Source organism: Phalacrocorax aristotelis, chromosome 3 (genome assembly GCF_949628215.1).
Source record: "Phalacrocorax aristotelis chromosome 3, bGulAri2.1, whole genome shotgun sequence".
Classification (NCBI taxonomy): domain Eukaryota; kingdom Metazoa; phylum Chordata; class Aves; order Suliformes; family Phalacrocoracidae; genus Phalacrocorax; species Phalacrocorax aristotelis.
Window position 1 is genome coordinate 116834159 of NC_134278.1, and position 23507 is coordinate 116857665.

The 23507-nt window shown below is 37.9% G+C and overlaps 1 protein-coding gene across 1 annotated transcript in view; it reads right to left on the minus strand.

The window, feature by feature from the left end:
* The window catches only part of TTC27 (tetratricopeptide repeat domain 27), a 128089-nt gene extending 104790 nt beyond the window's left edge, over window positions 1–23299 (minus strand). The window contains 6 exon segments of the mRNA XM_075089264.1: window positions 4207–4309; window positions 7048–7188; window positions 16045–16174; window positions 20039–20216; window positions 22932–23073; window positions 23075–23299. Of these exon segments, the coding sequence (XP_074945365.1) occupies window positions 4207–4309; window positions 7048–7188; window positions 16045–16174; window positions 20039–20216; window positions 22932–23073; window positions 23075–23284 (904 nt within the window). The 5' untranslated portion in view covers window positions 23285–23299.
* Window positions 23300–23507: the final 208 nt, after the last annotated feature.

Sequence of the window (23507 nt, forward strand, 5' to 3'; positions counted from 1 at the left end):
CGGTGTTACTTAATGGATACTTAATTCCTCAAATATGCTTTACTAAGATTAGTAAAAAGTCTTACTATACGGAAAAACTAATATTATCAAGGATTTTTAAAAATTTTTTTATTTGGCTTTTGTATTTAGAGAATGGTGGTCACCTCTAGGCTGAACAGATTTTATTGCTTAAACCTCCTAGGCTTTTTTTTTTTTGAGTACTTGTTAATCCTCAAAATCTTTCTATTAATATAGAAAGCTGCTAAGTTGGAACATATTTTTACACAGCTTTTTAAATTCAGTAAATAAGAATTTGCATGGATAAATCCTGCCTAGTAACTTAACTTTTTTAAAAGTCTGAATTTAGAGATTTTGTTTTAATGACAGCAAATTGGTAATTTAAAAATATTACTCCAATGGTTTTCAAATAAAGTAGGATAGAGAATGCGTCAGGTTACAACTTAATCCTTAAAAAAAAAAACCCTCTCCAGAGACTAGAACTATTTAAAAACAGTCTGTGCAACTTAATCCCTGCTTTTAACACAAAGACTATTTCAAACACATTACTTCAAACTTGAGAAAGTTAGCTGTTAAATTCACACTTAAGTAATGTATACTTTTCATTAAGAAATGATCTGAGGTTTTAATGCTTTTGCCCATGTTTACATTAAGCACATTCTCTTTTATTTAAAAAAAAAACAAAACAAAAACCAAACAACAACAACAACAAAAAAGAGAATAATGCCCAGAGGTCCATAAAATATCTGCCTTTCTAAAGAAAGCTTTGTTTTTTGTAAAAAGAGTTAAAAAAAGTTTCAGTAAATGGTTTGGGACATCTGCCATCTTTACTTGCTTTTCACACTCTATACATATACAATGCCACTCTGACGGTTTCCCAAAGGACAAAAATCCTATTTGAGGAAAAAATAAAATGGGGTTTTCTATTAGGTATTACTAAAAGCAATCAAAAATGCCCTGGGGGTTTTATACACATGCAAACACAGATTTGCATTGACTCTTTAGCATAGTTTGAAATCCTGAAGGGCCATTGTCAGTGCAAGAAAGCTTACAAGATACTGAATGTGCAGGTACACATGTGCCTACCTCACAAAAATGCAACTTTCCAATTGAATTCTTTTGATTCAAAGAAAAAAAAAAGTTAGTCTGTAACCATACATTATTTCTTGATTTTCCACAGCTAACAAGTTTCAATGATCTGAATATAAAATTCCTTGGGCTAAAACCATACAGACTTCCTAGAATGAACTAAAGTCAGACATCAAGAAGTCTTACTACTCCCTATCTAAATATAATTTACTTACAGTGCTAATCACAAAACTTGATAAGTTTAGGCATTTGGGACTTCAAGGACCTTTGTGGAAAGCTTCACATCATTGCTGGTATTGATGTAGCTGTGCAGAAGGACTGATGTTCCAAACTTAAGACATCCCTCTGGCATCCCATACCATGTTTGACACAGGGCCAAAATGATGGGAGACTGTGCTGAGCCCTACTGGTTTTGCACAACTGCTGCTTCAGAACTGTATGGAATCATTGCAACTGTCGTCTATTCAGGTGACAATGCTGACTTTACACTTGAGAGCAACATATTTTAAATAGAAGAGATAATTCTTCCTGATTTTGAAGGTTGTCTTCTCTAGTAATTAAGACAAAGTTTTCTAGTCAAGCTGATACAGAACAAGCAAGTGGGTTTTTCAAGCCTTAATCAAAGACTACTTAAAAGGTTTATTAAGTATTTGTTTTATGGAATATGAAGGTACTTGTTTGAAACACCAGATGACTTTAATTAGCAAGTAAATAAACTGTTAGGGGCAGCAGGCAGCAAAACCTGCCTGGAAAAACTCACTACATATTCAAGTGTACTTTACACCATCTTCTCTGAAAACCATATCCAGGAGTCTCAAAACAGGTTACTGAAACAGAAGTCTTAGTACTTTTTTAGTATTTGTGCATATGCAACAGCATCCTCTACAGAGATCAGGGCTGTACAAACAACTGAATCTCTACCCAGTGTCACCTAGTCAATGGATTTGAATTAATTTTATGATTACTTCTCTTTCAATTTTGTTCTAAGTTTTTAGGTACTTCCAGGAAGAAAAAATAAGTCAAATAAATGCACTACAAGTTTCCCTATTACAGATTTTATCTACTTAACAGAACCCAGAAGTATTTTCATGTACTCAGCATTCTCCAGAGTTAACATAATAAAACCATACTGTCAAACACAAATTGCAGTACTTGACTAGAACTGCAAAACCACTAGTATCTAAATATCTTTGACGCTGGGCATCTCTGGAACACACACTCAGAACAACAAAAAATTGTCTAGAAATAAGGAGAAAACTACTTAAGAGTTTCTAAGCTTTTTTCAAAAAAAAATTACAAACATATCTCCTTAACCTTCATCTGAACGAAGCATACCAGCACCACCTGTTCCATAATTTAAAACCTACAGATATTTTTAGGTAAATATTTAGAAAACATACATTCTAGAAGGACTGTACAACCTAACACACAAATATTCAAGCCTTACTACATTAGAACTAAGCAACAACAATTTTGTCTCAAAAAGCTTACTCCTAACCACCAAGCTAAGCAAAGTAACCCTCTCTGGAACAGTTAACCACCTCATGCAACTCCGTTTTTAAAATGGCTATCAGAAATAAATGGGAGATTAGGTTTTACAACGTATCTTGGAATTTTAAGGAATTTTTATTTTCGAAATAAGTATTTAAACAGGCTAAACTTGTAAGACTAACTCCACTACACTGACAACACCCGTTTTTGAAGTCAAATTCAATTTGCTGTAATTTAATTTGGAAATTAAAAATGTAACTTAGATTTCATTCTTTGCACCTCTTAAAGTCCAACCCCCATCCCCAGTCCTTAGCCCATAAATTAACAGGCCAACTAATTTATCATGGTGTGCTTAAAGTACACCTGTCAATTACTTTCTAAGATGTGCCTCAAATCAGCAACACTTCCAACTTTCCAAGAACTAGAAATTTTAAACTTACAGACTAAGGAACAAGTAGAATTTAATCTTAAGATTCCCATACCTGTGCAAGGTAACTCTAGAAGTTAGTTAAAAATTCTCTAATAAAGTATAAAAAAAATAATCCCCAAAATCGTAGTTCACAACAATTGCAACAAAATCATTCCACTCTAGTGCTTCTAGCATCCAGTAAGAGTATTAAATCAGCTGCTTCTTCACTGTGGAGGACCCAGTAAAATCCTCTGCTCAATTTCATTACTGTACTAACATCTTTGTTACCTATTTGGAAGTTTTTCAAGGACCAAAATCCACTTCACATTTTACACAGAATTTGCACAGTCTGAACTTACAAATGGTTCAGAACATAAAAGCTCCATTAAGGTGTGGTAGCAGAGGGAAGACTTGAAACTTTGGCATTTAAGATTGCCTTCTTTGTCAAAAATAAAACATACATGACAATTCATCTCTAAATGCAATAGAAAACTTCTTAAATGTAATTGGTTGGAAATTTCACTTTTGTGAAGTTAAATGAAAACCCTTTAGCTAAGTAAGGAGGGGCCAAATGAACATGAATGCTTGCCTCCTTTTTCCAACTTTATCAGTTGCAGCAGGAAATTACATTAATAGTCTATATAAGAGTTTGATCCTCTCAGAAAAAGTCCCAAGCAATATAATTATATTTGACATTTTAACTTTCTGTATTATGCTTTTGTAAACTTATATATACATATATTACATAATTTAGTTCCGAAGGTGTCTATTTTCTCTATATATAATGAAGAGAGGTAACAAATATCAAAACTTAGGTGGGGTAGAGAAAACAGGAAAAAAAAAGTTTCTCTCCCCCATGGAGACAGAGAAGAACAAGGACACTCCCTTTTCAAACCAAAATAAGCTCAGTTAAATAAGGAATGAAAACTGTACAGAATCACTTCAGGTGAGCTTGTGATAAGGTAATAGCGCTAAGCATGGGGGAAGAAAACTTTTGTCTACAGTCACATATTCCTATTTTCATCTTAGAGTCTGGAAAATAGCATGTGCCATACAAGTCCATATCAATTTAAGTGAATTCTGTTCCCTCTCTACTCTCTGTAGTTACATAAGCACCTGATAAGCAGTGCGTTTTGAGAGTTGTGCCTATATACTCCCCACCCACATGGTATCTTATAACTGATGCTCTAGGCCAATAAACCAAGTAATTAGAAACATACCTTGTTCTATACAGCTCTGGGCAAGAGTAAATAGCTCAGGTGATCTCTCCTCTAACAATTGCTGGTGAATATTCACATATCTTAGAGTCCACCAAGATAACGTCTGAAAGAAAATACAGATCCTTCAAGTTAATAACAAGTACAGAACCTTTTTAAAAAAAACTTTAAAATATAGATTTCATAATCTATTAAATTCTAATTTTAAAAAAATACAAGCCCAAAATAGTTCATTTTTTAATATAAAAAGTGTAAAGATGAACATATTCAAGGAGCTCTACAGTGCTCTAAGAGTTTCATGGGCTTTTCCTCTGTGAATTCTTCTAGCTGCTCTTTGAACCCTGCATATCTTTAGGACCACAATCTAGTAAGAAACTCTGAACAGAAGACAAATGAAACACTTGTGTGTGCTTATTTTGGAGCAGCCACTTGCCATTTTGATTTCATACCTCCTAATTCTTGTAACAGAAAGACCAAAAAAGCCTGCTGTTTCCTACTTGTTTTCTTTCGTGTCACATTCATGATTTTAATATACAGCCATGATCTCACACTTCAGTAATCTTCCCAGCCTGAAGAGTCCTAGACTATTTAGTTACTTTTTGTATGGAAGCCATTCAGTATTTCTGATTATCCAGTGTTGCCATTCTATGCATTTTTTAACCCTTCTGTTTAATCTTCTTTTTTTTCTGGTGAGGGTAGAAAGGAGACAGAGGTGAAAAACCAGAACTGCTCATGGGAACACCTTACAATCAAAACTGAAAGTATTAATGTTACTATGTGGAATTTCAGAAGGGCAGATACCTTACTGAACTAAGTAATCATTCTATAGCAGAGCTGAATCACAGCTCAGGAAGTACCTGATTTTAGAAAACAGTGTACACAAAAGTCCCAAGCATATTTTATCCCTCTATGGCTGCACCAAGTGGAACTGCATGGAAAAGCTAACTGATAATATAATATTCTATTCTCAAAATGATACTTAAAATTATCATCTGTGACTGTAGGGCATACCTCTAAACAAGCTCTAATGATTACTGGTTATTCTGCTACTGTTAGCATGCCAATCATTTTCTATGAAACAGATGTTTGAGTGCTTCTGAGACACACCTATCTTCTGAACTTTTTATATGGGTATGCTTCCATCAGCCCAACCTAAGGGCTGTACAGTATTCAAGCAAAAACTTCTAAACCAATCACATGTAGCTGACTGTAACGTCCCTAGAAAGGAACCATCAAAAAGAATAATAGCATCTATTTCAAAAAGCAATGAAAGATGACTTTTGATACCAAGGTGAACAAAGTAAAACCACATAGACTTTGTGAAAAAGGCCAAATTCCAATATTTCATCACTTTAGAAACCTAAAGGCAATTTAAATAAGTTTCAGATTACTTCACTTTAGCTTTATATAACAAAGTATTCATTTTCCTACACAACTGTGTATCATTAAGCTGGATACTATTTCCTGAGGCCTGATGCTTGCCACTCAGAAACATTAGAATCAGACAGAACATATTTATAAAGTTTCAGGTAAGGCAGTTGAGCTTTCTACAATATTCTACCAGCAATGTTAGTTTTTTGGGAGCCAAGTTAAGAATTTTTTTATTATTTTTAAGCATTTAATTTTCCATGTACAATAGCATTTTTTAATAAAACATGGCTTTATTAATGCTTTAGATAATATATTTCAGAGCATTTTACCCTGTTTTAAATTTATTTTCACTAATCTTAAGAAACAAAGGTATTAAGAGACTTCCTTTGAATCAAGCAGAAACAAGAAAGAACAGCAAGCTTTAACTGCTACACTGATCTGTTGATGAAAGTAGTTTTTACCAGTTGCTGCCTTTGATCTACTATCCAAGCTTGATGTAGCCACAAGTAATTGAACCTCCACTGGGCAGAAGATAGGCCCCCCATTATGTCAGTCTCAGGGGAGGCAGCAAGGGAATTCTCTATACCAGGTACATTTTCTGCCTCCCTGACTGACCCAGTTGCTGAAATTCAACAGCACTCATCTGTGAATAACAGGGAAAACGATGGAAGAGCTTGGCTCCCAGAAATGCAGTACAGCCAACATCTCCCACACAGTTTAATTCATCACTCATACAAAGACTCAGCTGGGAATGGATGTTGTCAGCCAAGCATAAAGAGGGACCATGTGGCATTTTGATCTCCAGCCAAATTCTGTTCAACTAGAATGCAATAAAGAGAAGTTGCTGCCATTCAAGTCCCCCAGTTCCAGAAAGTCCTGCTACCAACCAGGCTGCTGCTAAACTACAGAGGACGTAGAGGCAAAAATCACCCTGAGAAGAGGTTCATCATATTTTCTTGTTTTTAATGTACAAACACAACAGAAAATTAAGGTAGCTTCCACACGGATGCCTGCAGAAGAGGTAGAGGACATTGACAAGCAAAAGAAACAACTTGGCATTTAGAACTCATGGCTTAGAATTCATACAGTAATGGTCAACAGTATCCCAAAGCTTGTTAAAAAGGACATAGTATATGTATGCTGCATTACAGGGCATTCCTCCGTGCCCAAATCATGTCCTAAGTATGTGACTTTTTTAAAAGTTACTTCCTATTAAATTTTCTAATTTTTCTAAGTAATGAAGGCATCTTTCTTCCCTTTTGGGGAAGACAGTGAGAAAATAGCTTATCTTTAAAAATAAGTTACTTGTGTTTAATTGTAATCACTTTGAACTGTACTCTTAGAGGAGAAAAATCTCACAGCTACAGAAAAAGAAATGGAAGTTACAATGATTCAATGAGGTATGAAAAAAGAATGGGAAAACCAACTAATTGAGTAGGTGGCAGTCATAATCGTTAGTCACATATTTCTTACCTGAAGGGATACAAGTTTGTGCCTTAAATTCACAAGGATTATCCTGGCTATAAGCAGCAAAATAGGATGAGAAGTCAAGGTATAGACTGATTCACCATCTAGAACCAACATCTTCAGAATAGCTGCATGCAACATTTTTGGCTGAAAGGAGAATAAAAAAAATTACAAGTGTCAGGAAACAGAAGCAAGTTTATAAACAAATCATGTAATATAGAATTAGAAAAAAACAACTATTCATGTATTTAAGGAAAAAGTCTGCTCAAAACATTAAAACAAAAAAAAAAAAGAAAAAATCACTGCCTCTTGGAGTCTCAACCTTTTACCAAGTCATGGTGAATTCTGCCTTGTTTCTTGCTGTCCAGATACACCATATCAACATAATCTGAAAGACTATGATTTCCTCCTGCCTGATATGCATATGTCCAGTCAACACTATCCCCAAACACATTCCAGTAATATAATCCTTCCCAAGATCTAAGGAAAAAAACTTCTGGTAAATCCATGCCATTTAATTTGTAATCACAGAAATAAAATAACCTGTTAACTAAATTAATCCTACAGCACTCAAATACACTAGATGTCAATACGTGTTATCTTCCACTTTCCCCAGAGGGAGCTTCCTAGTGGAGTGGCATCAGGGCAGCAATATCAGAGTCATTCTTCTCTTGGTCCAATAAATAAAAACCTTTCTCTGCTTTGGATGCTTTCCTGTATGACATTCCCTGTAATAACCCTTTCACGTAATGGGCTTGAGGTAGCTCTTCAGGGAATCCGTTTCTCAGTCGTGACTGTCACCTGACAGGGACCTATTCTTCTCCCCCTTTTAATGCAATGAAAGTATTCATGCAGTTTATCTTCAGACTCAGGGAGATGTCAATTCATCAGTTTATTCCTGGTTCTCATATGGCAGGTTTCTTTCACGAAGTAAAAAAAAGTAGGGCTTTTGTTTTCGATTGGTATGAAAGAGACAAGGAAAGGGAGTGGAAGGGAGAGAGAAGAAGGAAAGGTTGACAGCTTGTATTGAAGTCACCTGTCTGAGTAAGATTCTCACTCAGTCTACAAAACCAGGGTAGGTGTTATTTGAATCACATTTCGATTTTTTAGGAATTACGTTATTCATTTAGTTTATTTGAAATGCTTTTCAATAGCTTTACAAACAGATTACATTAAAGATAAAAGTTGTTAAGCCACATTATTCCCCTAGTTCTCATTTTAATGACCGGGTAATCTTAAGGTTTATTTTCCCCTGAATTGCTTAGTTTGTTAATTATTTATCTTGCATTAACACTGAAAATAACTTTTGCTTTGTAGACAATGACTCGGGACTTTAAATTATTCACTCAAAGCGGAATTCTTGCATTACATCACTGCAGTCATTTTAATCCCACCATGGAAAACAAAGTTTACAATAGCCTGACAAACCACTTGAAAGTAAAGGAAACTGCCAAGTGGAAGTGTACCAAATCCCTCCAATTCTAGTGACTCTGAAAGGAACAGCCTTCCTACACCTTTACTCCAATTTTGAGAGGGAAATTCATCATTCAGTACTTCTAAAGATTCAGTTTTTTAAATCCACACACACATAATAGGACTCTTTATATAATTTTGTTTTACTTAAACTTTTTTTCCATCTGTTCCTTTTTGATTCTTTCTATAATCGAAGTAGACAGTATTTAAAATGCTCAGTGGGAAAGCAAAGAAGCTATAAGCTTTGTTACAGAACCATTTTCTAAACCAGCCTTGCTATGCTATAGTAATCTACACTTGTTTAAGCACTGTAGCAAACAATTAATCTCAAATTCACATTTCAAATCCTTTCACTAGAAAGCTCAGTCCAGCTAATATAACATTACAAGGAAGGTAATGAGGGAGGGAAAAGGAAGAGATGATGACATGTCACAGCCTTGACAATAAGCTGAGGCTTCGGCCTCAGGGCCAAAGAACTGCTATCTTCAATTTTAACAAATCCATGTTCTTTTCCATGAAGCAAATCCCATACAGAAAAGCAGATATCCTTTTCTTCTGGCTGAGAGAGAAGAACAAATGTTGGTTTACGCTAACTTCTGCTCTAAGATTGCATTATCAACACAGAACTCCAACAAGATAATTTACTGCCCTATAGTAGTCTTTAAGATGAGAGAACAGCTACATGTAAAAGTAGTAGATATTTCAGCTTTTACAGCTTCAAGGGCTAAAAAGTTAGGAATCAAGTTCACAGAAATCCCTAAAACATTGGCCAAGAGTAATAAGAAAATTTTGAGCTTGTCTTCTTGTGTTTAAACACTTAAATATTCAAAATTGTCTAACCTATCTCATATAGCTCAATAATGTCACATATTTCAAAATGGCCACAAACCAAAACTTGCTAACACAATGTTCCTGACCTAGTAAATCTGGGTTAGAGTGTTCAGTCTTTCCATTCTTCACCAGACTTACCATCAAAACATGTAATTATTTAATTCAGGAATAATCTTAAAACACAGAAACATATGCTAGACGATTACTTCAGGAACACATTGTCCTGTTCAATATCTTCTTTGATGATCTGGATGAGGGGATTGAGTGCACCCTCAGTAAGACTGCAGATGACACCACGCTGGGTGGAAGTGTTGATCTGCTGGAGGGCAGGAAGGCCCTACAGAGGGACCTGGACAGGCTGGATCATTGGGCCAGAGTCAACGGTATGAGATTCAACATGGCTAAGTGCCGGGTCCTGCACTTGGGTCACAACAACCCCATGCAACGCTACAGGCTGGGGGAGGAGTGGCTGGAGAGCTGCCTGGAGGAAACGGACCTGGGGGTGTTGGTTGACAGCCAGCTGAACATGAGCCAGCAGTGTGCTCAGGCAGCCAAGAAGGCCAACGGCATCCTGGCTTGTATCAGGAATAGGGTGGCCAGCAGCAGCAGGGCAGTGATAGCGCCCCCATACTTGGCACTGGTGAGTTTTGGGCCCCTCACTGCAAGAAGGACATTGAGGTGCTGGAGCGTGTCCAGAGAAGGGCAACGAAGTTGGTGAAGGGTCTAGAGAACAAGTCTTATGAGGAGTGGCTGAGGGAGCTGGGGTTGTTTAGTCTGGAGGAGGCTGAGGGAAGACCTTGTTGCTCTCTACAACTACCTGAAAGCAGGTTGTAGCGAGGCGGGGCTCAAGCGATAGGATGAGAGGAAATGGCCTCAAGCTGCACCAGGGGAAGTTTAGGTTGGATATTAGGAAAAACTTCTTCACTGAAAGGGTTGTCAGGCATTCGAACACGCTGCCCAGGGAGGTGGTTGAGTGTCTATCCCTGGAGGTATTTAAAAGAAGGGTAGACATGGTGCTTGAGTATATGGTTTAGTGGTGGACTTGGCAGAGATAGGTTAGCAGTTGAACTCGATGATCTTAAGGGTCTTTTCCAACCTTAAGGATTCTATGATTCTATATGCCGAGAAATCTCTGAGGTAATCATCCGGTTTCTGTTGGACCTGCAGGTACTTCTGTTCGACCACCTTTGGACTAAATACAGACAAATGAAGCTCAATTCACTCTAAATACATATTTTTTTTAACTCCTGAAACACAGCTGCTTATAGATTCAACTTCCAACCAGTAACTTAACTGCTACTGTTAAGTAACTACTACTAAAGCCCTAAATCAAATGCAAGCTGGACAGCATTCGTGGCTGTTTCACAGTATTTCAAAAGTATTTCCCAGTACAACTGTTAGCACCTGAATAATGATGACAAACAGAAAAAAAATCCTGCCATTCACATTCAATAGCTCTGAGAACAGAGTATACAAGAATTTTAGTTTAGAGGCTTTATGTTCTTTTCTCGCTAATAGTAATGATTAGAGGCAAAGTGAGCATGTGGTATGCTTTTACTTTTGTATAAGCGACTGCTCTGAACTGGCCTTCCTAATGTTTCATCAGCTCCTTCTCAGTCTTGGGGAATCTTTCACTTAGATCTTAAGGAGATAAGTGCAGGCATACACAGAGGTAAAAAAAGCCAGACTTGGGAGGATTAATTTAAAAAAGGAGAGGAGGGGGGAGAAACAAACTATCAAATAAGGAATCTGTATGTGGCTACTAAGCCTAATATACTGAGCTTCTTGGATTTTAAGCAGTACAAAGTCTACTCTACAGAAGTTTGTCATTTGGCAAAGCTAAGGTGATGTATCTTCCAGAATAACGGAGAATGTACTGAGGTTACCAGCCAAAGATCTGGTCCTTTGGAACAGAATTGACTCTTTACTCTACACTTTAGGGGATGGAAAAATGGTTTTCTTTGTAACCGCTTCTTTCTTCATCTTTCTGCAGAAGAGATAAGATTACAGTGGAGGCTGTTGCCAGTTTCATGATCCAAGCCAGCAACAGGTAACTCATGCAGAGCCGAGTTGCAAACTGAAGATAATAAGGGTGAGCTAGCAGAAGCAAGTCTTCCCTGAGAGTGCTATACGTAGAAGTACTTAGTTATGAATGCTCTTGTCTATATTGCCTATGTGGGTAACTTTGTTCTATTTTTAAGGGAGTATTTTCCAAGTGGCTGCATTAAGAATCTCCCTTCTTTTCTATATTCATAGCAAGGGAATGCAGGGCAAGACTGTAGGCTACTTTAGCAGATATCTCTGCTTACAAGACTGCCTCCACATATTCCCCACAAGAGGGAGAAATTTGCAAAACCTTCAAAGCCTACATCCTGCTGGTCACTGATATTCAAACAGCAAATCAGTCAGCCTAAAATTCAACTCTTTCTTCTTTCTGACTAGTTTATCCTAATGGAAGCCAAGCACTTGGGTCTTGGGGGCGGGGAGGGGGAAAAGGTAATTCCCAGTCGATTGTATTAACAAGGCTAAGGAATCATATTAGATTTGAAACAGTAGTACTACATGGTACATTGGTGTTTTTCATATGAATTATGAACATGGCTATCAGTATCAGTAGAAGTGTGGTAATATTTCAGTCTCTTCCAGCAAAAGGATCAACCAGTGCATAAAAGAAGCAGTAATACAAGTATAAAAAGAATTATTCAAACATATTCCAAAACTCATTATTTGCAATCAACCTGGCAGTTTCATAAAGGCCAGCAGGAGCTGTTGATACATGCATTTGGAGGATTCCTACCAGTTTTTTACATGTATTATCAATTAACACAGTGGGATCTTCTTCCAGATGGAGCTTCTCACTTTTACCAAATATATCCTACTTGTGAATATGAATCTAGACAACAAACAATTGTCCAACAACAAAAATTAAAGCAGCTTTTCCTCAGAACATTCTCAGTCATCGGTGGTCTTTATTAGTCCTACTACACAGTTTTGTTCAGTTCATCTACTGAACATATTAAACTCAATTGTATGAGCTGTTACTCAGAAACTCTGAAACTTAAGGTGGCATAAAGATGCTCCAACTGCAACAGTTCTGTACCTTTTCTTCCCTCACATGCTGTCGTGGTTCAGCCTCAGCTGGCAACTGAACACCACACAGCCGCTCGCTCACCCCGCCCCACCACTGTGGGATGGGGAAGAGAATCGGACGAGCAAAAGAACTTGTGGGTTGAGATAAGCACAGTTTAATGATTACAATAAAATGATGATGATAAATGACTATGATAATAATGACAATAATGTTAATATAATAAAAGGGAAAAGGAAGGAAAGGGAAAACAGGAAAAAACCGCAGAAACACGAACGATACAACCGCTCACCACCCGCCAACCGACGCTGCCCGTCCCCGAGTCGCGATTGCCACCTCCCTCCCCTGGCCAGCCCCTCCCAGCTAGCATACTGGGCATGACGTCACATGATATGGAATATCCCTTTGGTCAGTTTGAATCAGCTCTCTTAGCTGTGCCCCCCTCCCCTCCCAGCTTCTTGTGCACCCAGCAGAGCATGGGAGGCTAGACATGTCCTTGACTAGTATAAGCGCTACCCAGCAACAGCCTAAACATCTGTGTGTTATCTCAACAGGTTTTTTTTTCCATGCTAATTTCAAAGCACAGCACTATACCAGCTAGAGTGAAGAAAATTAACTCTCTCCCAGCTGAAACCATGACACATGCAAACAGTGACAGTTCTTTACGACACAAGGAGCCTACTACTACATCACACTTACTAAAGCACTTTAAATAAGCTCATTAAAAATGTTTTAGTCTAATCCCAGGAAGTTCAAAGCCAGAACTGCTAACCCATTTTAACTGAAATCCAGTACTTTTTACATCTTCCTTTAACACAATTCACTTATTAAAAAACGCAGGGTGGTATCAGTCAGAGTATTTAAGTGGTGTGGTAAAGTCTCAAAGTTATTTTTAAAAAAAAATGAAAGACAACTAAAACACTAGCTGGTTTTCTGTTTAAGAGTTACTGAACGACTCTTATGTGTGGACTCCAAAGAGAAAAGCAGAAGCCAGTTCTGCAGGACATAAAAAGAAATCCTAATAGAGTATGTGTATGTAACCATAACTTACAGAGAAGGCTGGAATCAATTTGGGGGATGGGAAATAACATACACATACTCATGAATATTGTTCATGGAAGACATCCAAGAGGCCCCTACCAGCAACTCATCTAAAAGAGGCTATTTCATTTGTCCTTCACTGAAATTAATTATAGTCTCACGCAGTCTTAATGCACTCATAAGAAATTAATGATGCGTTCAGAAGTTATCTGGGAACAGAAGTGAAACTACACCACTGACCCAGAGGTGAAACTTTCAAAGGATAGAAATGGCAACAGTTATATAGCCTGAAAGCATAAAGTTAAGACTAATCCAATAAAGTGTTCTGAAAATAAGAATAATAGTTTTGAAAATATTCCTGAAATACATGAGACATTGTAAGGCTGAAAGTTAGTGATATTACTTAGAGCAAGATAAAAGAAACATGAAGACATAATTTTTTAACTTTGACACAGGAAAAGATTATTTTAGCCTGAAAACCTGAAAAATGGAAAGTCTATTTAAAGCAGAATTGTATCAGTATTGATGACAGAATATGGAAGATTACAACAGATGGAGAAATTAGAGCTATAAGTTTAACGCACTTTTTCTGAATATCTGTGGATGCAACAGAGGAAAACTGGATTAATGGAAGGGCAAAAAATGTCAGTTTATTGACATGTTCATTTTAACAGAGTGTTTATATACTAAGAATCCTTGGAACGAAAAGTAAGTACATAACGATAATTCAAAACACACAAAAGCTTTTGAATTAAGATGTTTAATAAAGAACTGGATATTATATTTTAGCACATAAATGTTTAGTGCTCCTGGAATAAAACCTACTAACGTTTTAGAAGAAGATAATATATATAGCAGTAATATAAATAAAGGTAAACTTTTTCTACCTGTATGCATAAATAGCTAAACCTTGCAGCAATATCAAAGTCTGATGCAGTACTTATTGGAAATAAAGTATGCTCAAGTCTGTTTTCCTTTATAATCTCTTGCCAATTTTATTTCTGGAACAGCACCTCTGCATAAGCAAACAACTTTCAATGCATTACATTCATAGCCACAGGAGAAAAACAAAAGGAACTAAACAGGATACATGTATTCCCTTATTCAACAGACAGTATCTCATTCTTCCATTACAACAGACAATAAAATGGATGGTTAATAGAAATTACGAGCATTGTGTTTTACATGGCTGCGAACTCTGTCAATGACAACAGTTCTATGACTATCAGCTTGGGCTGCAACCTCTGTGTTAGACTGCAGCCTGCACTTACACACTAACACAGAATATTAGAATTCTTCAGTAAACAGAACCCACAGGTTGTAAGAATCATTCTATATCTTTATATATCTTAAAGGTTATAAACAAATTATAAGGTGAATGGAAGAAATGAGTTTGTATTTATTACTTTAAAATTGAATTTCTAGTATCAAAAAACTGAGCAAAAAATAAGCCTATATACATACCATGTCAGCTCTAAAAGATGAACCAAACTGATAAACTTCTATTTAAAAAAAGGCAAGAGATACTGTATCTGAATTAGTTATTTAGAAATAAAACCTTGCAAACAAAGCTAGGGCTATACTTGGTGAATTATGGAATTCTTGCAAAAAACATGCTACGATAATGCCACACAGATCTGACTGTTTTATGTGAAACCTTTCATATACTCAAAACTTTCCTTCATTCCACAGCTCACCGTAATCACATTTCTCATGGTCCATACCTTATTCACAGTGAAATTCTAAATTCAAACTCATGTGTAGATTTAGCATTAGCAGAGAGTAGCAATATGTTCTTCCCTAACATGCTGCAGTAATCAGTGTTTTACCATAGCTTTAATTCCAAGAGAAAAATTAATGATCAAGAAGCTGCATTGAACCACAGGTACATGAGAGCCACGAGATGGAGCATGGTACTGCCGTGAGAAACTACATATGCATCTCACAAAAAAAAGTTATGGTATGAACTAGTTATTTACATAAAAAGATGCCAAAGTAAAAGTGACAGCCCTCATTTTCATCTCCTACATTCTCTTCTTCCAAAAGCTCTATTTGAGTTAGCATTTTTGTACTAATACTACAATCCACTTGGCATCATCCATGAGCCGAACAGGATGCTGAGCATCCAAATCTACTATTCTCTTAGTATCTGCCAGATATTCTGCTATTTGCAAGATATGCAGCTTCTATCTTACCCTAAGGAGGGAAAATTCCTAAGCCATTTATAAATATCTATCTTTGATCCAGCTAAGAACACATCCCAAAGTAAATAAATAAAAACTTTGACTGCAAATGCCCTTCAGGTACATGCTCCCATACAATAAACATATCTTCCCCATCCAAAACCAATATCTCCAGCAGGAAATCTCATAAGGAGAGAAACAGAGTAACTACTTTTAGGATACTGCTGATGAAACTGGTATACCTGAAGACGCTTGCAATAGCAGCCACTAGGATCAACAATCAAGGCAATTCATTCTAGCACTGTGCCTCACGGATGTACCTTCTGTGACACATCTGTGTGTTATGGTTATTTGTGAAAAGGACAGCTTATTAAAATTCACGTATACCTCACAGAACTTCTGTAACAATGCAGGTGGCAAAAAGTCCTGAAGCTTTAACTGAACAGGAGGCCCAGTCCAATTACTTTGAATGAAGAGCTGCAAACTGCCCACACCAAGTAGAAACATCAGCCTCTGCCTGCAATATAGATAAGAAAAAGCAATTAACAACATACTATATTTTTAATTAAGGCTATGAGATCTGATTAATTCTTGTACTAATTCAAAACCCTCAGCCTTAAAAAAAAAAAAATCACTCATTATAAAAATACAATGTATATAGTATTCAAGGATGCATATGGGGCTAAAGGCTTTAAGGCTTGGAAATATGTTTATTTGTAATAGTTTTAATTAATGACAAACATTTTGGAAGCAGTTAGTTCATATGTTTTAAAATTTAAGGCTATATCTATCAGAGATCAGAAAGGAATTACCGTAGGATACATATTATCCCATGTTTGCCTATTGCACAGTTGTTATATTTTCTTATGATACATCCAACCCTCAGCATTTTCAGAGAAAAGATATTGCATTAGCACGTGTTCCAAAACAGCATGTTTGTTTTTGTTTTGACATGGCTGTTTATTTTCACTCCCTCTGATAATAAAACAATTAAATGAACATCAAAAACGTTCAAAACTATCACCTCCAAGTTGGTTCAGATACTTTGGCAGCAAATGTTATCTCAGTCAATCATGCTTTTTAATTGAAATCATAATATTTTATTTAAAAATGGAATTATGAGACTTTGTTTTATTCCTGAACCTAAGCACAGTAAAATTTTCTTATTTACAAGACTAAACTTGTAAATGTTTTATGATTTACATACACATTGTAATGATCTAACATAATTTTGATATTATTTCACCTACAGTAACAAATAATCTATGTGGTCTGCAAAAGGCAGGGCACAACCCTTCAGAATTTAATGGTTGATTTAACAGGTATAGACTTTTAGGAGAGTTACAGAAAATTGTTTTGGTAAGTTTGGTGTTCATTTGTATGTTGAATAAGGCAAAAGTAGTAAACACACAGTCAATAAAAACAAATGTTAGTGCTCATTTCCTTGTTCCTTTAGGTTTTCAAATCAAACACAACAGACCTCCAAGCTTTTTGTTGTGTCCTGCTCACTATATCCTTCCAGTCTTTAGAATCAAACTGCATGTCAGGGAACAAATGCACCTCCTTCGCATGCAGCTCAAGAAAAAAAAAGTCAAAAGGCATTCCCCCTCTACATGGTTTACACATATACTATTGCTTCATCCTCTATAATTTGCTGACTTAAAATACAGCTAGGAAGCTACGCTTTCTGTAGAAGATAACCATTGAAGTGAGTAGCAATAGCAGAAAAAAAAGTAAAAATATTTAATATTCAATAAGTGTATTGTAAGGAACGCTTGGAGACTTCATTTTTAAGCTATAAAGGTTAAAAGTGCCATAGTGAAAAAAATTTCTGGGGTAGGGGAAGGAGGGAAGCAGTTAAAGTGACAGAAAAAGTTGCAGCAAATTTTAAAATACTGTTAAATATTTTCCTTACAGAACCATAGATCTTAAAGTGGAAGTTACAGGCTGTGTCCAAATTATAATCTAGATCCAAGTTTTGAGCTGTTTTGCCCTCAAGCTGATCAGTTTTAGCTTCAGAAAAAGTACTCCTTAAAGAATTATTTTAACACTGTTATAGAAGCATTTAATGGTAACCATTAAATACAGAGTACTTTGTATTGTTTATATATTGTGTTAAAAGAGTAAGATTAACATTATCCAACTTTCTGTTTCGAATTCGAATCAACTCCCACTGAGTTTTTGAATCACCAGAATTACAACCTACAGTTTAGGGAAAAAAAACCATGCATATGAACTAAGCCTGCCTACCAAGAGTCACAAGAAAACCAGTGTCTTACTGAATTATCTGAGCTAGAACTTAGAGGTTTGCTGCACTTCCTTTGAATCACTCAGCAGAAGAAGAAATTGACATTTCTACCATAAAAAAATAGACAAAAACCATTGCTACCATAGGCAATGGAAGGTCAGAGTGCAAAAGTTGCATTAATACCTTCCATAGGCAGTCACAGGGCCTGCAGGTAGGAAAAATAACTACGTAACACACTTTAACCTAGAAAGTTATTGGAGACAAACATGGTACAGATTTAAGTGCTGTAAGCAGTGCCTACCTAGAATAGGAAACGACCTGTCATTCAGAACAAGTTTTCCCATCAAGAGAAAGTCACAGCTTACTTCCTTCAGCACTAATATAATTCAAAGCTTCTTATATTACTACTAATGGAGCTTGAAAACTCACTTAACTGCTACAAACAAAAAAAATGTGTCTAGCAGACGCTGATACATTTTGAAGACTATGTGCTCTCATTTTGAAGAAAACTCCAGTCTGTAATTTTGGGCAGAAAACCCCTCTGTCTGCTTCTGAGAGGCTAAATACTGCAGAACGGCCTCTGTATCTTCCGGCAAGGGGGCTACTAATGCTGCCTAGAGTTGCAGAGGGAAGAAGAAAAATCTCAAAAGACCAAAGAGCTGGCGTATGAGCACCTGAGGAACAAGTTGCTTTGCTGTCTGCAGTAGGACAGCAGCCAATAAAAGCTCACAGGGGGAGCAGGAGAAGAGGACACATCACCGTAACAGTATATGTATAAAGTACTAATGAGAGCACAATATAGATCATGATTATCTTTAAGAAGCTAACAGTTCATAAAGGCAGCAACACATGTCAAGCAGCAACACATACTTCAAGCAACAATTAAGATCATGATTGGGCCTGTTTCAAGCCCTGACCAGTCCTTCTTTCCCTGCCGCATTATTCAGAATAAACTATTGCAAGATGACAGAATCTAGCAATACCAAAAAGTTTCTCTAGACTACATCACCATCTAATCTCCAGCTAGTATTTAATAGCAACAGCATAAACTAAGAAACAAAAAACAAAAGCAAAAAAACAAACAAAAAAGACACCTGGAGATGAAAATGCACAGGAGCAACCTCTGAACGTTCCAACTTGGAAAACAGGAGTGCACTGTATTCTGTGCCACACTGGAAGATATGCTTTTGACACACTATGATCAATAACAAATCTCAGCTCAATATTTTAGAGGTGCAAACTATTTGTTTCTCTCTGGTATTTTAGCAAAAACTCTTGGCTTTATGTCTGCATAGCACAACACAGACATTTGTACTCAGCCACACTTACTGGCAATACATTACAGTCCTCCTTTCTTTTTACCTTTATCTTCTCTTACCTTTTGCTCTTCTTTTGGCAAAACTTTTTCCTAACCTCACCTTTTAAAATAAATGAACATCTATACACATACACACACACACATATATATATAGTTTTCTGCTTCTATCCCTAGTGTGATAGATTTCAGCCTGCTCATCATTTACGAAGCAAACGGTAAACACTAAAGTCAGACTCATTAACAGCAAGAATTAGCATATACAGTACAATTAGGGAGAATCTATCAGAGAAAGTCGTGTGAAGAAAATAACTGATTGATGAATAGCATCAGTAATACCTTACTCATTTTACATTAAGAAAAGCAGAACAACCTTACCATGAACCAGACTTAGAAATGCAGGCATTGCTTGGACAGTAACTTTACATGGTACTTCAAGTAGTCACATAAATGTAACGCAACGTTTGAGAGAGCAAACTGTTAATAAATTGTTTGATGATATATGGCAACATGAATTTATATTTGTTGGCTTCTCTATACCAGCAGTTTCAGAGGTAATCTCTGTAAATAAAGCTAGTATTTTCAACAAACCCTCATGTCACAATACTGCCCAGTGAAAGAAACAACAATAATGAATAGATGCTCCAGGGGAGTAAGGGATCAACCAGATAAATTGGTTTTGTGTTTTTCTGTAAGAAGAATAATTTTGGAGGCCCTATGTCATATATTATAAAATCTAAAAATGCCGTTTGTAAAAAAAAATAAAAAATGAAACATGGGCTCTATTTATCTTCCACGTAATAAATAATAATTTGCACCTTTCCATGTTATCAACCTCTGCAGAACAGTCCAGGTATGCTAGGATCTGTTTCTCCAGGTAACTGTCAATGTTCTCCTCTGTCACAGAAGATGCACTGAAGACACTCTGGATGGCTGAATTTGAAAATATTGCCTCGTATTTCCCATCAAAAATGAACTGCAATAATGATCCACTTTCTGGGGGGAAAAAAAAGAAAGAAAAAAAAAAGAAATAAGAAATCAGCATCAGCTTTGAAACAACTTCATCTTACAAAAGCTATTCAAACCAGAACATATGCCACTCCCCTTTCAAGGAATGAATCTTCATTTACATTGCAGGAAATGTGCAGTTGCATTGAAAATAAAGAACAGCAGTAGCAGATATCACTTTATTCAAAATAAATTTTACGGAGCTTGTATTAAAGTTGCAGCAAAATACAAGCTGCCAGATAAATGTAAAAAACAAACCTGCACTGAAATTTCAGGGGAAATACGTGACTGGCCTTTCAAGTATGCCACTGCAGTTATTGAAGACAACTTCAATGATTATAGGATGGTATTCTTCCTCCAGAACATTTTACATGAGTGTGTTACAGTAAAATCTTATAGATAAGGCAGTAATTTCACTGACTAGAGAACCCTTTCAGGGGAAACATGACAAAAATGCCTCAATTCTTGCAAGAGTTCAGGGAATAAATTCTCATGTAAAACCACAGAAACTACTCGGTCCTTCCTTTAAATGCTTAATATATTCACAAAGAATAGGTAATATGATTTTATCTTCATAATCTATTATAAGTTTACTATCTCAATGACAAGTCTGCATATGGAGTCAGATTCTTAGGAGTAACTACTAAGGTGGATTTGGATCCATGAATGTTTCTCCACTGAACCCTTTCAAGACAAACTGAAGTCATGAAGTGCTATACATTTAATTCCTAAGAAATTTCAAACCCACCAAGTTCTTGACCCAGACTACCACTTTGTTCACAGAAGGTATCTTCCCTTTTTACTTCAGATATGCTACAGTGCAATCAATCCAGCAGCTGTTAGAGCAACTTCACCATGGTAAAACCTTCTATTCTTGAGCAAAAAAAAAAAAAAATCAGTATCTGTCTAAAATGCCACCGTGGCTACAACTCATGTAGATATACTAACTGGTTTTAAACTAGCTGATGCAGATGCTAATAATGGTGCAGCTGAGGAAATGCACAGGTCTGCATAGGAGAGGTGCCTTAATATTATTCTGTGATTCCAGTTGGGATTGCAGCTCCCGTGCACTCAGCATCACCACAGCTACACTAATATTAGTACCTGAGATAGCCAATTTAATGCTAGCACAGATATAGATCCACACAAGCAGCTATGCAAGGAAGCAAACCAAATACCAACTCCAAGCTCATCCAGCTAAAACAAGTATTCTAAATCTCAGACATATGGGAAGACCAAGTACAGAACCAACTTCAACAGCAGTGATGGATGACTTGGTAGGAATGGGTGATAGACACACATTCATTCTAATATCTCTGGATCAGGCTGTTGACCACAATTTACTTTTGTTCTTTACAACGATCAACCCAATGATATAAGAGATCATTTGTACCAGATCATTTAAAAAACACTTTAAGGTGTACCTGAAAGGGCACATGCAAAAGAATTGTAATGGTTCTGCAGCCCTGTGACATCATACGCTCACAGAGAGCAGAAATAACAAGAAACTTTCTCCAGTCTATGTTTTGGGGAGACTTTCTTTCATCTTCTTTATATTGGATAATAGTTGTCCAGGGAGGCAATGCCATGTCCAGGGAGTTTGAAGAATAACTATTGGCTGTGATGACACTAATGAAGAGTACTGAGGTTTTCTCTTTCTGGTAACCCTGTAATAGCACTGTAAGCACATGATATGTACTTTTGATTCTGTGTCAGCTTCTTATGAGACAAGATACAAATTCAAGGTCACAGCCTCTAAATTAAGTTTCAGGATCGTCGATAGGAAGTGCCCACATAAGTGACAACTAAAGAGTCACCACAAAACCCACCATTTTCTATCTCTACTGCAAGATACCTTTCATCAACAACAGTCTTCTCCACATCTTATATCAGCACACTAAAAGAAAAAACCAAAACTAAAAAACAACAAAAAAACCAAACAAAAACAACAAAACACACCACAGAGAGCATACACGAATCTCAGTGAAAATATAAGACAGATCTGGCAAGTGTCAGTCACATCACCTAACTAACACCACTGGACAGTACAATGATTAAGGTTAAATAATAAGTACCATAAGGAAATAGAGCTGAGTAGCTCCATACAGTTCTTTTCCAAAATTCAGTGATCGGATAAGGATAAATGAGTCTTTCATTATGCTACAAGCCCTATATGCTTTAAATAGCACAGCACACGACTTGAGCACAACTGCATTTCTAGCCTAAAATACTGAAGTGCCTTTTCATGAGAAAAGTTGCATTTTTAAAAGCTGCTGCGTTCCCCGGCAGGAAAGCTGGGTCGGTAACATCCTGATCAAGTCCCCTTAAGCAACCCTCAAGCAACTATGACTAAATAACTACTAAAATATAGAAGAGAGTTGATGCCACACTTTTTCTCCTCATGTTGTCCTGCGTGAGCGAGTTTCCCATCACCGCCAGACTCGGTCAGAGCGGCAGCGTGGCGGCCGCTCCTCCAGCCTGAGGAGCCCCACGGTCGTCCGTCCCCCGTCCCCTCACCCCCCCACCACCACGCCGGCAGGAGCCCCCCAGAGCCCGGCGTGAGACTGAAAGGGCGGGAAGGAGCGGGGTGGGATGGACGGGACACGACCGCCCCGGGCGCGGGGCGGAGGGAGCTCCGGATACCCTCAACGGCCGGGCACCTTCCCCACCCTCGCCCCGCGCCGGGCCGGGACCTCCCCTCACCTGCCGCCGCGACTTCGCCCTGCTTCCACTCCAGAGACTCCGCCGCGCTGAGGAAGCCCCTCAGCAGGGAGCGCTCCAGGGCCAGCATGGTGCCGCCGCCCCGCTCCCGAGGTTGCCGGCGTCCCGCGTCCCCTGCACTGACAGACAGGCACTGCCGGCGGCCCCTCAACCCATGTGCAGGAGCCGACCGCAGGGAGCCGCCATGACACTGTTGCCGGGGGCGCCGGAAGGAGGCGGTGCCGCGCAGGCGCAGCACGGGCCCGATGTCTCACCACACCCCGGCGGGCAGGGCCGGCAGGTTCCCTTCTTCCGCGGCAATAACTCGTGACGCGAGCGTGGGTAGGCAAAGGCATGCGGACGTGTGCACGTGCACATGCACGTGGCGTCTGCCCACGCGTTTCGGTGCGGAGGAGCCTCATTGAGATCCCCCATGGGAGCTGCGGGTGCTGGCGGCGGCGCCGCCCGGCCCTCAGGGGAGGCGCCAGGGCACCTCGGCGGGCTCATCTGTGGGGGGTTTCTGTCCGTCCGTCCGTCCGCATCAGCTCGGTCCCGTCACTGCGTGATGTGTTCGCCCTG